Source organism: Staurois parvus, unplaced genomic scaffold (assembly GCF_062004578.1).
Source record: "Staurois parvus isolate SC_StPar_1 unplaced genomic scaffold, SC_StPar_1.0 ptg003611l, whole genome shotgun sequence".
Lineage (NCBI taxonomy): Eukaryota > Metazoa > Chordata > Amphibia > Anura > Ranidae > Staurois > Staurois parvus.
The window spans coordinates 366-15000 of record NW_028321407.1 but is presented as its reverse complement, the minus strand read 5'-3'; the positions used below and the strand labels follow the sequence as shown (position 1 = coordinate 15000).

Sequence of the window (14635 nt, the reverse complement as noted above, 5' to 3'; positions counted from 1 at the left end):
AACAGCATTGCCTACAAGGTGGGTTGTATGATCTCTGCCATGGGGACAATATACACTGTATGGCCACCACACCTCCTATATGACCAGAAGTATGGGGCCCCCTTCAAATGACTGACCGCTTGCAGGTATGTGGCCCCAAGTGTAGACAGTGTGCACTCGGGGCCACACACCCACATGGCTGTCAAACTGGGAGCAGCATCTGTGTCTGTGCGGCCACTGACATCCCAACTGACATGAAAGGGGCTCCATAGAACACCTGTACATCCTCATATGGGCACTCAGCCCCTCAGTACACCTGTGTGAATGAGGCCTACAAATGGGCGGAGCCATAAGCATGCAGCAAGGTGCGAGATGGTGAGAAGGGGCAGAGAGGTGGGGAATAGTGTGAGGGGGCAGAGAGGTGGGGAAGGTGAGAGGGGGCAGAGAGGTGGGGAAGGTGAGAGGTGGGGAATAGTGTGAGGGGGCAGAGAGGTGGGGAAGGTGAGAGGTGGGGAATGGTGTGAGGGGGCAGAGAGGTGGGGAAGGTGAGAGGGGGCAGAGAGGTGGGGAAGGTGAGAGGTGGGGAATGGTGTGAGGGGGCAGAGAGGTGGGGAAGGTGAGAGGTGGGGAATGGTGTGAGGGGGCAGAGAGGTGGGGAAGGTGAGAGGTGGGGAATAGTGTGAGGGGGCAGAGAGGTGGGGAAGGTGAGAGGTGGGGAATGGTGTGAGGGGGCAGAGAGGTGGGGAAGGTGAGAGGTGGGGAATGGTGTGAGGGGGCAGAGAGGTGGGGAAGGTGAGAGGTGGGGAATGGTGAGAAGGGGCAGAGAAGCAGGGAAGGCGAGAAGGGGCGGAGAAGCGGGGGAAGGCAAGAAGGGGCGGGGAAGGCAAGAAGGGGCGGAGAAGCGGGGAAGGCAAAAAGGGGCGGAGAGGCGGGGAAGGCGAGAGGGGAGGAGAGGCAGGGGAGGCGAGAGGGGGCAGAGAGGCGGGGGAGGCTGAGAGGGGGCAGAGAGGCGGGGGAGGCTGAGAGGGGGCAGAGAGGCGGGGGAGGCTGAGAGGGGTCAAAGAGGTGGGGAAGGCGTCATTCTGCGTTGGGGACATATGAGGCCCGGGACTTGGACCTTCGGTTGCCAGGAATGACACAGAACTGAAGTGATTCCTGGGGATTTCCCGTCTCTCCGGCGGGCTGGTGCTTGTCGCAGCATTTCCATCTCCTGTATGCAGCAGAGCGGCGCTCCTCCCCGGGGACCACCATTGTGATGCGCTCAGAAGACTCTGTTACAGAAGACTCTGTGACAGCAGCTGCCAGGGGGATTCCCGTCCCTCCCTCCACCCACACACTGCCAGCCATCCTTTACTGCTGAGAAAATGGAAAGAGAACCTGTCACCATCTGTAGGCTCTCAGTGCTCTGCCTGTCATACCAATCCAGCAGCTTCAATAGTCGGTGTTCTGGAACACGTCCAAAGATAAGCAGTCTGATCTCAGAGCTTTGCCTTTTCTGTGTACTAACTGCAGCTCTGTATATAGTGCGGTGGATATAGTGAATGCGGGGTCCGGGGAGAGCGGATATAGTGAATGCGGGGTCCGGGGAGAGCGGATATAGTGAATGCGGGGTCCGGGGAGAGAGGATATAGTGAACGCGGGGTCCGGGGAGAGCGGATATAGTGAATGCGGGGTCCGGGGAGAGCGGATATAGTGAATGCGGGGTCCGGGGAGAGCGGATATAGTGAATGCGGGGTCCGGAGAGAGCGGATATAGTGAATGCGGGGTCCGGGGAGAGCGGATATAGTGAATGTGGGGTCCGGGGAGAACGGATATAGGGAATGCGGGGTCCGGGGAGAGAGGATATAGTGAACGCGGGGTCCAGGGAGAGCGGATATAGTGAATGCGGGGTCCGGGGAGAGCGGATATAGTGAATGCGGGGTCCGGGGGGAGCGGATATAGGGAATGCGGGGTCCGGGGAGAGGGGATATAGTGAATGGGGGGTCCGGGGAGAGCGGATATAGTGAATGCGGGGTCCGGGGAGAGCGGATATAGTGAATGCGGGGTCCGGGGAGAGCGGATATAGTGAATGCGGATATAGTGAATGCGGGGTCCCGGGAGAGCGGATATAGTGAATGCGGGGTCCGGGGAGAGCGGATATAGTGAATGTGGGGTCCGGGGAGAACGGATATAGGGAATGCGGGGTCCGGGGAGAGAGGATATAGTGAACGCGGGGTCCAGGGAGAGCGGATATAGTGAATGCGGGGTCCGGGGAGAGCGGATATAGTGAATGCGGGGTCCGGGGGGAGCGGATATAGGGAATGCGGGGTCCGGGGAGAGGGGATATAGTGAATGGGGGGTCCGGGGAGAGCGGATATAGTGAATGCGGGGTCCGGGGAGAGCGGATATAGTGAATGCGGGGTCCGGGGAGAGCGGATATAGTGAATGCGGATATAGTGAATGCGGGGTCCGGGGAGAGCGGATATAGTGAATGCGGGGTCTGGGGAGAGCGGATATAGTGAATGCGGGGTCCGGAGAGAGCGGATATAGTGAATGCGGGGTCCGGGGAGAGCGGATATAGTGAATGCGGGGTCCGGAGAGAGCGGATATAGTGAATGCGGGGTCCGGGGAGAACGGATATAGGGAATGCGGGGTCCGGGGAGAGAGGATATAGTGAACGCGGGGTCCAGGGAGAGCGGATATAGTGAACGTGGGGTCCGAGGAGAGCGGATATAGTGAATGCGGGGTCCGGGGAGAGAGGATATAGTGAACGCGGGGTCCAGGGAGAGGGGATATAGTGAATGGGGGGTCCGGGGAGAGCGGATATAGTGAATGCGGGGTCCGGGGAGAGCGGATATAGTGAATGCGGGGTCCGGGGAGAGCGGATATAGTGAATGCGGGGTCCGGGGAGAGCGGATATAGTGAATGCGGATATAGTGAATGCGGGGTCCGGGGAGAGCGGATATAGTGAATGCGGGGTCCGGGGAGAGCGGATATAGTGAATGCGGGGTCCGGGGAGAGCGGATATAGTGAATGCGGGGTCCGGGGAGAGCGGATATAGTGAATGCGGGGTCCGGGGAGAGCGGATATAGTGAATGCGGGGTCCGGGGAGAGCGGATATAGTGAATGCGGGGTCCGGGGAGAGCGGATATAGTGAATGCGGGGTCCGGGGAGAGCGGATATAGTGAATGTGGGGTCCGGGGAGAGCGGATATAGTGAATGTGGGGTCCGGGGAGAGCGGATATAGTGAATGCGGATATAGTGAATGCGGGGTCCGGGGAGAGCGGATATAGGGAATGCGGGGTCCGGGGAGAGAGGATATAGTGAATGCGGGGTCCGGGGAGAGCGGATATAGTGAATGCGGGGTCCGGGGAGAGCGGATATAGTGAATGCGGGGTCCGGGGAGAGCGGATATAGTGAATGCGGGGTCCGGGGAGAGCGGATATAGTGAATGCGGGGTCCGGGGAGAGCGGATATAGTGAATGCGGGGTCCGGGGAGAGCGGATATAGTGAATGCGGGGTCCGGGGAGAGCGGATATAGTGAATGCGGGGTCCGGGGAGAGCGGATATAGTGAATGCGGGGTCCGGGGAGAGCGGATATAGTGAATGCGGATATAGTGAATGCGGGGTCCGGGGAGAGCGGATATAGTGAATGCGGGGTCCGGGGAGAGCGGATATAGTGAATGCGGGGTCCGGGGAGAGCAGATATAGTGAATGCGGGGTCCGGGGAGAGCGGATATAGTGAATGTGGGGTCCGGGGAGAGCGGATATAGGGAATGTGGGGTCCGGTGTTTAGGAACACTTTAAATGTTTACATTAAGACCCCAAAATTCTGAATGGACTCTTCCCATCTCACACACTTTCTGCACGTTTGCTGTAGGGCCCTACACTACCAATTTGTGGCCCTGCCATTCAGCCTCTATATGGGTGCTGCTTCCAGTGTTGGCCCTGTTGCTCTCTGTGGAATACCTGGACATCCTTCTGTGGAGGTCAGTGAGGACTTTGACTGTCCAGACATTATAAAGCTTCGAGTGGATCCTCAACCTTCAGAACTCATCATGGAACGAACGTATTGCTCAGAGTAGCTGGGTCTAGACTTGGGAACTTCTCAGGCCAGACTTTTCCTTCCTCAGGAGACATTTAAGACTCTTCTGGTCTAGAAGCTGCCTGAGTCTGTTTCTCGATGGGAATCTTGGAACTGACCATGGCCTCTTTGTTTGCCCAATTCACTCAAGACATCTGACAATATTCTGTCATCATGGAACAAATCGATCTGGTCTCTGTACAGGCGGATCTGATGAACACTGAGGACCAGGCTGTCCCTGGCTTGGTGGCTCAGAAATCCAGCTCTGGACACGGATACGTCCTCCCTTTCTCCAAAGATTCCAGCAATAGACGTTCGTGTTGTGGGGGAGTCCTGGACATCTTGCCGGTATAGGTGACCCGGCCTTTGGAGGAATCTTGCCTTCTGGACATCTTGCTGGTATAGGTGACCCGGCCTTTGGAGGAATCTTGCCTTCTGGACATCTTGCTGGGATAGGTGACCCGGCCTTTGGAGGAATCTTGCCTTCTGATGAACATCTTGGAGCTTTGGATGATTTAGCTGTCCCTTCTGCACTGCACCAGTCTATTGAAAGGCCATCCAATCTCTTCAGCAGGACAACTCCGGAACTCTGGCGTACATTACTCACCAAGGAGTAACCAGAAGTCTTACTGCTGTATGAATGGTAGAGCGGATCTTGTCCTAGACGGAACATCACGTTCCGGGCTTGTCAGCTCTGCACATTCCAGGTACAGACAAATGGCAGAAAATTTCCACAGATGGCAGTGCCTGGACACAAGAGAATGGTCACTAGGCCCAGAGGTGTTCCATGACCTGTTTTGGGGGTGAGGGACTCTGGATGTGGACCTTCTGACCTCCAGGTTCAACCACCTCCTTAGATGACACAATACACGGAACCCTTCTCAGCTTACACTCCACATGGGGCCCATAGCTGAATACTGATTATTTCACATTAAAATGTATTCCAAAGTAACACTCACATGATATAATACATATCAGAGTAACACACATGATATAATACATATCAGAGTAACACACACATGGTATAATACATATCAGAGTAACATGTAAAAAAAAACGATCTGATATGTATTATACCATGTGTGTGTTACTCTGACATGTATTATACCATGTGAGTGTTACTCTGACATGTATTATATCATGTGTGTTACTCTGGAATACATTTTGATGTGAAATAATCGGTATTCTGCTATGGGCCCTTTTCCTTCCTACATGTGGAGTGTAAGCTGAGAAGGGTTCCGTGTGTTGTCTCATCTCAGGGGTTCCGTGTGTTGTGTCATCTGAAGGGTTCCGTGTGTTGTGTCATCTCAGGGGTTCCGTGTGTTGTGTCATCTGAAGGGTTCCGTGTGTGGTGTCATCTGAAGGGTTCCGTGTGTGGTGTCATCTGAGGGGTTCCGTGTGTTGTGTCATCTCAGGGGTTCCGTGTGTTGTGTCATCTCAGGGGTTCCGTGTGTTGTGTCATCTGAAGGGTTCCGTGTGTTGTCTCATCTCAGGGGTTCCGTGTGTTGTGTCATCTGAAGGGTTCCGTGTGTGGTGTCATCTCAGGGGTTCCGTGTGTTGTGTCATCTGAGGGGTTCCTGTCATCAGCTCTTTGCTGCCATCCGGAGGATCTTTGGTGGAATGACTTTGCTTGGTCGTCCTGTATTCATGTATGGATCCACCGTATGAGGGGCGTGGCCTTCCGTATATCTGGTGGAGGTGCTCAAGGTGGAGACTTGGGGTGTCTTGGAAACGTTTCGGCATTTTGGAGCACACCGTATAGAACAAGCACTATTTATATTTTGATTGAACTGTCACAATCTTAAAAGGATTTTTCTTTATTCTATAGAATTTTGGTATTCTATGTATTATATTTATATTATGAGTTAGCACAGCACTATCTCTATATGATCCGAGTGGGGGGTCACCTTGGGGGGGTGTTGCAGCAGCTCAATGGGTTTTGTATGATGGCGCTCAGCGTCCTATTCATTCATATACAATGCCATACATAATGACCACATGTAGGGAACCAATAAAGTCCAACTAGTAGGAAGTCTACATGTATGGAACCGAGTGCATGGAGTCACCACTCAATCAAAGGGTCCCGGAGTTAAACTATGAGAAGGCACCAGAGTCTCATAGGGGACGGAAGGATTCATTTACTCGGTATGAGTCCGGGGGGCTTCTCCATAGTAAGGATCATCTCCCTCCGGCAGTTGGGTCTGGCCCTCTATTTGGCCCCTCACAATCAGAGGGTCAAGTCTCTGCATGTTTCATTTTGTTTCAGAGACTCTTGGCTTTGGATTTAGACCTTTGTGCAGACTTCTCCCAGGTGGTTTTCCAGTTCGGATTCCCTGGGTCTGAATCTGGTTCTCTCATCATTTTGGGAGCCACCCTTTGACCTCAACAAAGACATTCCTCTCTGTGGTCTCACCCACATACTTCTGTCTATCACTTCTGTGAGGCGAGTGTCTGGACTGGTGGTGGTCTCTTCCATAGAACCTTCAGGGAAAAGGTTGTGTCCGGCCCAGAACTTCCTTCTTGCCAGAGGTAGTCTCTGCCTTTCATTATAGTCAGGACATTGTTCTCCTGTCCCATTGTCTTCCAGCCGTGTGAGTTTACCTGTCATCATCTTCATCATCTTTCGGAAAAACGTATTCCTGTGCTTGTCACTCCAGATGGGCTTCCTGTTCCACCATATCTAAGTGATTCAGATAGACCATCAATTGTGGTTTCCAGAATCCGGCTCCCCCTTTCCCGTTCAGGCTCACTCTGCTAGAGCTGTCAGCACCTCAGGCTTTCTGGCAGAAGACGACGGTTTCCCGGGTTTGCTGTGCTGCTAGCCGTCCTTCTGCTCACATATTCTCTGCGTTCTTCCAGGTGGAGGTCTCTGTCTCATCTGATGTCAGATGCAGGTGGAAGGGCTTTCAGACGGGCCTTCTGGGCCACAGGCTGTCCCCAGTTCTTGTTGCTTGTTACCGATTTAGGACTTCCTATGTCCTTCAATGGAGAGAGCAGGATTTCTGTCCTCACTGTAAAATCCTTCTCTTGGACTCAGTTGAAGGACTCGGGTCCCACCCTCCTGTGCTGATGGTAATGATCTCGGAAAGCTTTGCTACAGAATTGAGACATGCTGGCGGCAGGAAGGTTGTACCTTGGATTGGCCTCTCGGTTACCAGTCTTCATCCCTTCTGTAGGCAGCAATATAACCCAAAGGTTAGGACTTCCTGTGTCCCTCACTAGACTCCAAGAAAAGGATTGGCACAGTCAGCACAAGATCCTATTATTTGCTCCCCTCTGGGCTTTTACATAAACCAGGGGTCTCCAGACTCTCCAAGTGAAGGGGCAGTTTACTGTCCTTTAGACTTTGGGGGGCCAGACTGGTGGGAGTTGGAAATGTCCCGGCATCGTTGGGAGTAAACGATGCATTAGACTTGGTGCTAATTTGTTTACCACAGTTTGAAGAGCACTGGCATACACCATTGGAAGGGTTTTGTTCGATCCCTTCAGGAAGTACAAGGAAATGTCCGCTGATCCCGGCAGAAGTACGGAGCCAATATATTGTCTTGTGCACTTTGTGGTTTTCTCAGCCCTGCACACTTCCTTCTGTGGATTGCAGAGCACCTTTCCTCCATGTTATGAAGAGGAGAGGGGGAGTTGTTCTGTAGTCCTTTCCTAGGTTGGCATCGCTGCTCCGTAGATACAGTAAAGCAGTGAGTGTTGTCACCCTGGGACAGGGGGTGTGTTACTGGCAGGGTCATCAGGTGAAAATGAAGGATAAAAGAACACTAATGCAGCCGCCATATATAAGGACGGGAAAGCTACAATGTATTATATTTTTGTTCTTGGGTTTAGATCGACTTTAAGGAGCTGAATCCAATCAAGTTTTATGTACGGGGAATAAAAAAACAAAATAAATGAAGAAATAATGTCTGTTTCTCATATGAAGCACCCTGCGGAGTGGCGCTCCATTCTGAGTATGTCGCTGGAAGCTGCTACTTGGCTTTATTATTCCTAATAATTTATATGGCAGCGTCATCCTTGGAGAGCGCCGATGGTTGATGGCCCTCACGGGACGCCGCCATATCCAAAGCCATAGATTTTGTTGCTCGGCTGTCACAATCGCTGCCCCTCTGCAGGCTTCTCACTTTATTGGTATCTTTTCCACAGGCCACCATGAGCACCCGGCCACAACGCATTCTGGATGCTGCAGCCCTGACGCAGTCTGCCCCGGCCAGTCCCACCAACAAAGGCATGCTGATCCATCAAGTCGGGTGAGGAAGGTCCTGACATGTGTTATTGATGTATTGCAGATTGTTCCTTGGCGGGACTTCAGATACAAGATAATCCAAAGCCAGAGAAAAGTGTAGGCATGAGGCTGAAATCGAGGTGCAAAGCGAAACGAGAAGCGCACCAACCTTGCGCATTACCACAGTAACCAAAATGTATTAATTATAAAAAGATACTCACAAACAGCGAATAAAATCAGGCATGTAAGTCCTCAGAGGGACTTGAAAGATAAGGAGCCGGCGCGAATGCCATCATGGGGGAAGATACTCAGTACAGCTGACGCGTTTCGAAGGGCATCCCTTCTTCATCAGAGCTCTGTATGTAGATGTATGGATGTAGACTGCAGGAGGGGAGGAGAGACCTGGGAGCTCTCTATAGACTGCACACGGGATGTAGACTGCAGGAGGGGAGGAGAGACCTGGGAGCTCTCTATAGACTGCACACGGCATGTAGACTGCAGGAGGGGAGGAGAGACCTGGGAGCTCTCTATAGACAGCACACGGGATGTAGACTGCAGGAGGGGAGACCAGGGAGCTCTCTATAGACTGCACACGGGATGTAGACTGCAGGAGGGGAGGAGAGACCAGGGAGCTCTCTATAGACTGCACACGGGATGTAGACTGCAGGAGGGGAGACCAGGGAGCTCTCTATAGACAGCACACGGGATGTAGACTGCAGGAGGGGAGGAGAGACCTGGGAGCTCTCTATAGACAGCACACGGGATGTAGACTGCAGGAGGGGAGACCAGGGAGCTCTCTATAGACTGCACACGGGATGTAGACTGCAGGAGGGGAGACCAGGAAGCTCTCTATAGACTGCACACGGGATGTAGACTGCAGGAGGGGAGACCAGGGAGCTCTCTATAGACTGCACACGGGATGTAGACTGCAGGAGGGGAGACCAGGGAGCTCTCTATAGACAGCACACGGGATGTAGACTGCAGGAGGAGAGACCAGGGAGCTCTCTATAGACAGCACACGGGATGTAGACTGCAGGAGGGGAGACCAGGGAGCTCTCTATAGACAGCACACGGGATGTAGACTGCAGGAGGAGAGACCAGGGAGCTCTCTATAGACTGCACACGGCATGTAGACTGCAGGAGGGGAGGAGAGACCTGGGAGCTCTCTATAGACAGCACACGGGATGTAGACTGCAGGAGGGGAGACCAGGGAGCTCTCTATAGACTGCACACGGGATGTAGACTGCAGGAGGGGAGACCAGGGAGCTCTCTATAGACAGCACACGGGATGTAGACTGCAGGAGGGGAGACCAGGGAGCTCTCTATAGACAGCACACGGGATGTAGACTGCAGGAGGGGAGACCAGGGAGCTCTCTATAGACAGCACACGGGATGTAGACTGCAGGAGGGGAGACCAGGGAGCTCTCTATAGACTGCACACGGGATGTAGACTGCAGGAGGGGAGACCAGGGAGCTCTCTATAGACAGCACACGGGATGTAGACTACAGGAGGGGAGACCAGGGAGCTCTCTATAGACAGCACACGGGATGTAGACTGCAGGAGGGGAGACCAGGGAGCTCTCTATAGACAGCACACGGGATGTAGACTGCAGGAGGGGAGACCAGGGAGCTCTCTATAGACTGCACACGGGATGTAGACTGCAGGAGGAGAGACCAGGGAGCTCTCTATAGACAGCACACGGGATGTAGACTGCAGGAGGGGAGACCAGGGAGCTCTCTATAGACTGCACACGGGATGTAGACTGCAGGAGGGGAGACCAGGGAGCTCTCTATAGACTGCACACGGGATGTAGACTGCAGGAGGGGAGACCAGGGAGCTCTCTATAGACAGCACACCGGGATGTAGACTGCAGGAGGAGAGACCAGGGAGCTCTCTATAGACAGCACACGGGATGTAGACTGCAGGAGGGGAGACCAGGGAGCTCTCTATAGACAGCACACGGGATGTAGACTGCAGGAGGGGAGACCAGGGAGCTCTCTATAGACTGCACACGGGATGTAGACTGCAGGAGGGGAGACCAGGAAGCTCTCTATAGACTGCACACGGGATGTAGACTGCAGGAGGGGAGACCAGGGAGCTCTCTATAGACTGCACACGGGATGTAGACTGCAGGAGGGGAGACCAGGGAGCTCTCTATAGACAGCACACGGGATGTAGACTGCAGGAGGAGAGACCAGGGAGCTCTCTATAGACAGCACACGGGATGTAGACTGCAGGAGGGGAGACCAGGGAGCTCTCTATAGACAGCACACGGGATGTAGACTGCAGGAGGAGAGACCAGGGAGCTCTCTATAGACTGCACACGGCATGTAGACTGCAGGAGGGGAGACCAGGGAGCTCTCTATAGACTGCACACGGGATGTAGACTGCAGGAGGGGAGGAGAGACCTGGGAGCTCTCTATAGACAGCACACGGGATGTAGACTGCAGGAGGGGAGACCAGGGAGCTCTCTATAGACTGCACACGGGATGTAGACTGCAGGAGGGGAGACCAGGGAGCTCTCTATAGACAGCACACGGGATGTAGACTGCAGGAGGGGAGACCAGGGAGCTCTCTATAGACAGCACACGGGATGTAGACTGCAGGAGGGGAGACCAGGGAGCTCTCTATAGACAGCACACGGGATGTAGACTGCAGGAGGGGAGACCAGGGAGCTCTCTATAGACAGCACACGGGATGTAGACTACAGGAGGGGAGACCAGGGAGCTCTCTATAGACTGCACACGGGATGTAGACTGCAGGAGGGGAGACCAGGGAGCTCTCTATAGACTGCACACGGGATGTAGACTGCAGGAGGGGAGACCAGGGAGCTCTCTATAGACTGCACACGGGATGTAGACTGCAGGAGGGGAGACCAGGGAGCTCTCTATAGACAGCACACGGGATGTAGACTGCAGGAGGGGAGACCAGGGAGCTCTCTATAGACAGCACACCGGGATGTAGACTGCAGGAGGAGAGACCAGGGAGCTCTCTATAGACAGCACACGGGATGTAGACTGCAGGAGGGGAGACCAGGGAGCTCTCTATAGACAGCACACGGGATGTAGACTGCAGGAGGGGAGACCAGGGAGCTCTCTATACTCAGCACACGGGATGTAGACTGCAGGCGGGGAGGAGAGACCAGGGAGCTCTCTATACTCAGCACACGGGATGTAGACTGCAGGCGGGGAGGAGAGATCAGGGAGCTCTCTATAGACAGCACACCGGGATGTAGACTGCAGGCGGGGAGGAGAGACCAGGGAGCTCTCTATAGACAGCACACCGGGATATAGACTGCAGGAGGGGAGGAGAGACCAGGGAGCTCTCTATAGACAGCACACGGGATGTAGACTGCAGGAGGGGAGGAGAGTCCAGGAAGCTCTCTATAGACAGCACACGGGATGTAGACTGCAGGAGGGGAGGAGAGACCAGGAAGCTCTCTATAGACAGCACACGGGATGTAGACTGCAAGCGGGGAGGAGAGACCACGGAGCTCTCTAAACTCAGCACACGGGATGTAGACTGCAGGAGGGGAGGAGAGACCTGGGAGCTCTCCATACTCAGCACACGGGATGTAGACTGCAGGCGGGGAGGAGAGATCAAGGAGCTCTCTATAGACAGCACACGGGATGTAGACTGCAGGCGGGGAGGAGAGACCAGGGAGCTCTCTATAGACAGCACACGGGATATAGACTGCAGGCGGGGAGGAGAGACCAGGGAGCTCTCTATAGACAGCACACGGGATATAGACTGCAGGCGGGGAGGAGAGACCAGGGAGCTCTCTATAGACAGCACACGGGATATAGACTGCAGGCGGGGAGGAGAGACCAGGGAGCTCTCTATAGACAGCACACGGGATATAGACTGCAGGCGGGGAGGAGAGACCACGGAGCTCTCTAAACTCAGCACACGGGATGTAGACTGCAGGAGGGGAGGAGAGACCTGGGAGCTCTCCATACTCAGCACACGGGATGTAGACTGCAGGCGGGGAGGAGAGATCAAGGAGCTCTCTATAGACAGCACACGGGATGTAGACTGCAGGCGGGGAGGAGAGACCAGGGAGCTCTCTATAGACAGCACACGGGATATAGACTGCAGGCGGGGAGGAGAGACCAGGGAGCTCTCTATAGACAGCACACGGGATATAGACTGCAGGCGGGGAGGAGAGACCAGGGAGCTCTCTATAGACAGCACACGGGATATAGACTGCAGGCGGGGAGGAGAGACCAGGGAGCTCTCTATAGACAGCACACGGGATATAGACTGCAGGCGGGGAGGAGAGACCAGGGAGCTCTCTAAACTCAGCACACGGGATGTAGACTGCAGGAGGGGAGGAGAGACCTGGGAGCTCTCCATACTCAGCACACGGGATGTAGACTGCAGGCGAGGAGGAGAGATCAAGGAGCTCTCTATAGACAGCACACGGGATGTAGACTGCAGGCGGGGAGGAGAGACCAGGGAGCTCTCTATAGACAGCACACGGGATATAGACTGCAGGCGGGGAGGAGAGACCAGGGAGCTCTCTATAGACAGCACACGGGATATAGACTGCAGGCGGGGAGGAGAGACCAGGGAGCTCTCTATAGACAGCACACGGGATATAGACTGCAGGCGGGGAGGAGAGACCAGGGAGCTCTCTATAGACAGCACACGGGATATAGACTGCAGGCGGGGAGGAGAGACCAGGGAGCTCTCTATAGACAGCACACGGGATATAGACTGCAGGCGGGGAGGAGAGACCAGGGAGCTCTCTATACTCAGCACACGGGATATAGACTGCAGGCGGGGAGGAGAGACCAGGGAGCTCTCTATAGGGACATTAGTTCAGTTTTTCACCGACTTCAGTACTTGGAGTCATAGACCTGATCTGATGTAGGAAGTCCTGGGATCGGGTCAGGAAGGTAGAACTTTTCCAGCTGCTTGTGGTCTTCAGTGATCTGTGCAGAACATATATATAGCGTGTTCCTGTGTGCGATGACCAGCGATAGTCATGTGACATTTAATGTCTCTCCAGGGGGTCGCCTCCAACTCCAAGTGCCAGCAGCTCCAGCCTTACCAACGACATGACAAAACCTCCAGCCAATCGGGAGCTTCCTTCCAACCGGCCAGCCAATGTGGGGACAGCGATGGGGGTCCAGTACACCCCCCATTCCCATCAGTTCCCCCGCACCCGTAAGATGTTTGACAAAGGCCCTGACCAGGTAAGCCGCCCTCCGCAGGACTCGCTATCTTCACTGATCAATATTTCAACTTTCGATGAATGAATTGATTTGTAAATGAAAGAAAACACGGATTTCATGAAGCGGGATTGGTAGATCACAAAACTGCATTTCTCCCCGCCTACTCCCAGCATGCCTCAGTGTTTTGCTGGTGTCCTAGGTGGGCGGCCATCTTTTCTTCAGCTCTGCTACTCTAAAGGTGAACCTTAATATTTTATTCGCATTTCTTCCTTTTCTCGGGACGTCGTCTTCTTCTGGCCATCAGTTGGTCATATTATGAGAGACGCTGGAAAACGGACTGCAAAGTCTTCTCCCTCTTTGTTCAGAAACATCCTTCTCATGTCGGCTCATGTATGTGCCTCGTCTCAGCTCATGTATGTGCCTCGTCTCAGCTCATGTATGTGCCTCGTCTCAGCTCATGTATGTGCCTCGTCTCAGCTCATGTATGTGCCTCATGTCAGCTCATGTATGTGCCTCATGTCAGCTCATGTATGTGCCTCTTGTCAGCTCATGTATGTGCCTCATGTCAGCTCATGTATGTGCCTCATGTCAGCTCATGTATGTGCCTCGTCTCAGCTCATGTATGTGCCTCGTCTCAGCTCATGTATGTGCCTCGTCTCAGCTCATGTATGTGCCTCATGTCAGCTCATGTATGTGCCTTGTCTCAGCTCATGTATGTGCCTCATGTATGTGCTTCGTCTCAGCGTATATATGGAGAGGCGTGGCTACAATCACGACCTGCACCCTGTCTATAAAAAATCAACACTTCCAATCATGAAAAATGTAAAAAGATGAAGATGTGTGATAAATCTAACCTCTGCACTCACTGTGTATTCCCACCACAACGCACACTAAATAAATCTCCTACATGTGTGGCGCTGATGAACAATCCTATATATAAATAACAGCCCTAAATGAAATAAAGTGCTTCTAAATACTGCTGATAATAAATGCAGACATTTCAAAAGGTGCAAAAACAATCCAATAAAGTGCCAAAACAAACAGGAATCATGACAATAATACATACATATATAAATAATACAGTAAATGTGTCCAATCAGCCGAAGGTGTACACAACGCCGTGCTCAGTCCGTGCAACTAATGGCAAAATAAAGTGACTTGTGCGTCAAACCTTCACCGCCATA

The 14635-nt window shown here is 53.5% G+C and overlaps 1 protein-coding gene across 1 annotated transcript in view; it reads left to right on the top strand.

The window, feature by feature from the left end:
• LOC149427617 (regulatory-associated protein of mTOR-like) overlaps positions 1 to 13472 on the top strand; it is a gene marked incomplete at its 3' end in the record, with an annotated part of 46992 nt that extends 33520 nt beyond the window's left edge. Inside the window, exons 6-8 of the mRNA XM_089667849.1 lie at positions 1 to 18; positions 8192 to 8295; positions 13286 to 13472. The exon at positions 1 to 18 is cut by the window's left edge and continues 101 nt beyond it. Of these exons, the coding sequence (XP_089523975.1) occupies positions 1 to 18; positions 8192 to 8295; positions 13286 to 13472 (309 nt within the window). The remainder of the gene's footprint in view (positions 19 to 8191; positions 8296 to 13285) is intronic.
• Positions 13473 to 14635: the final 1163 nt, after the last annotated feature.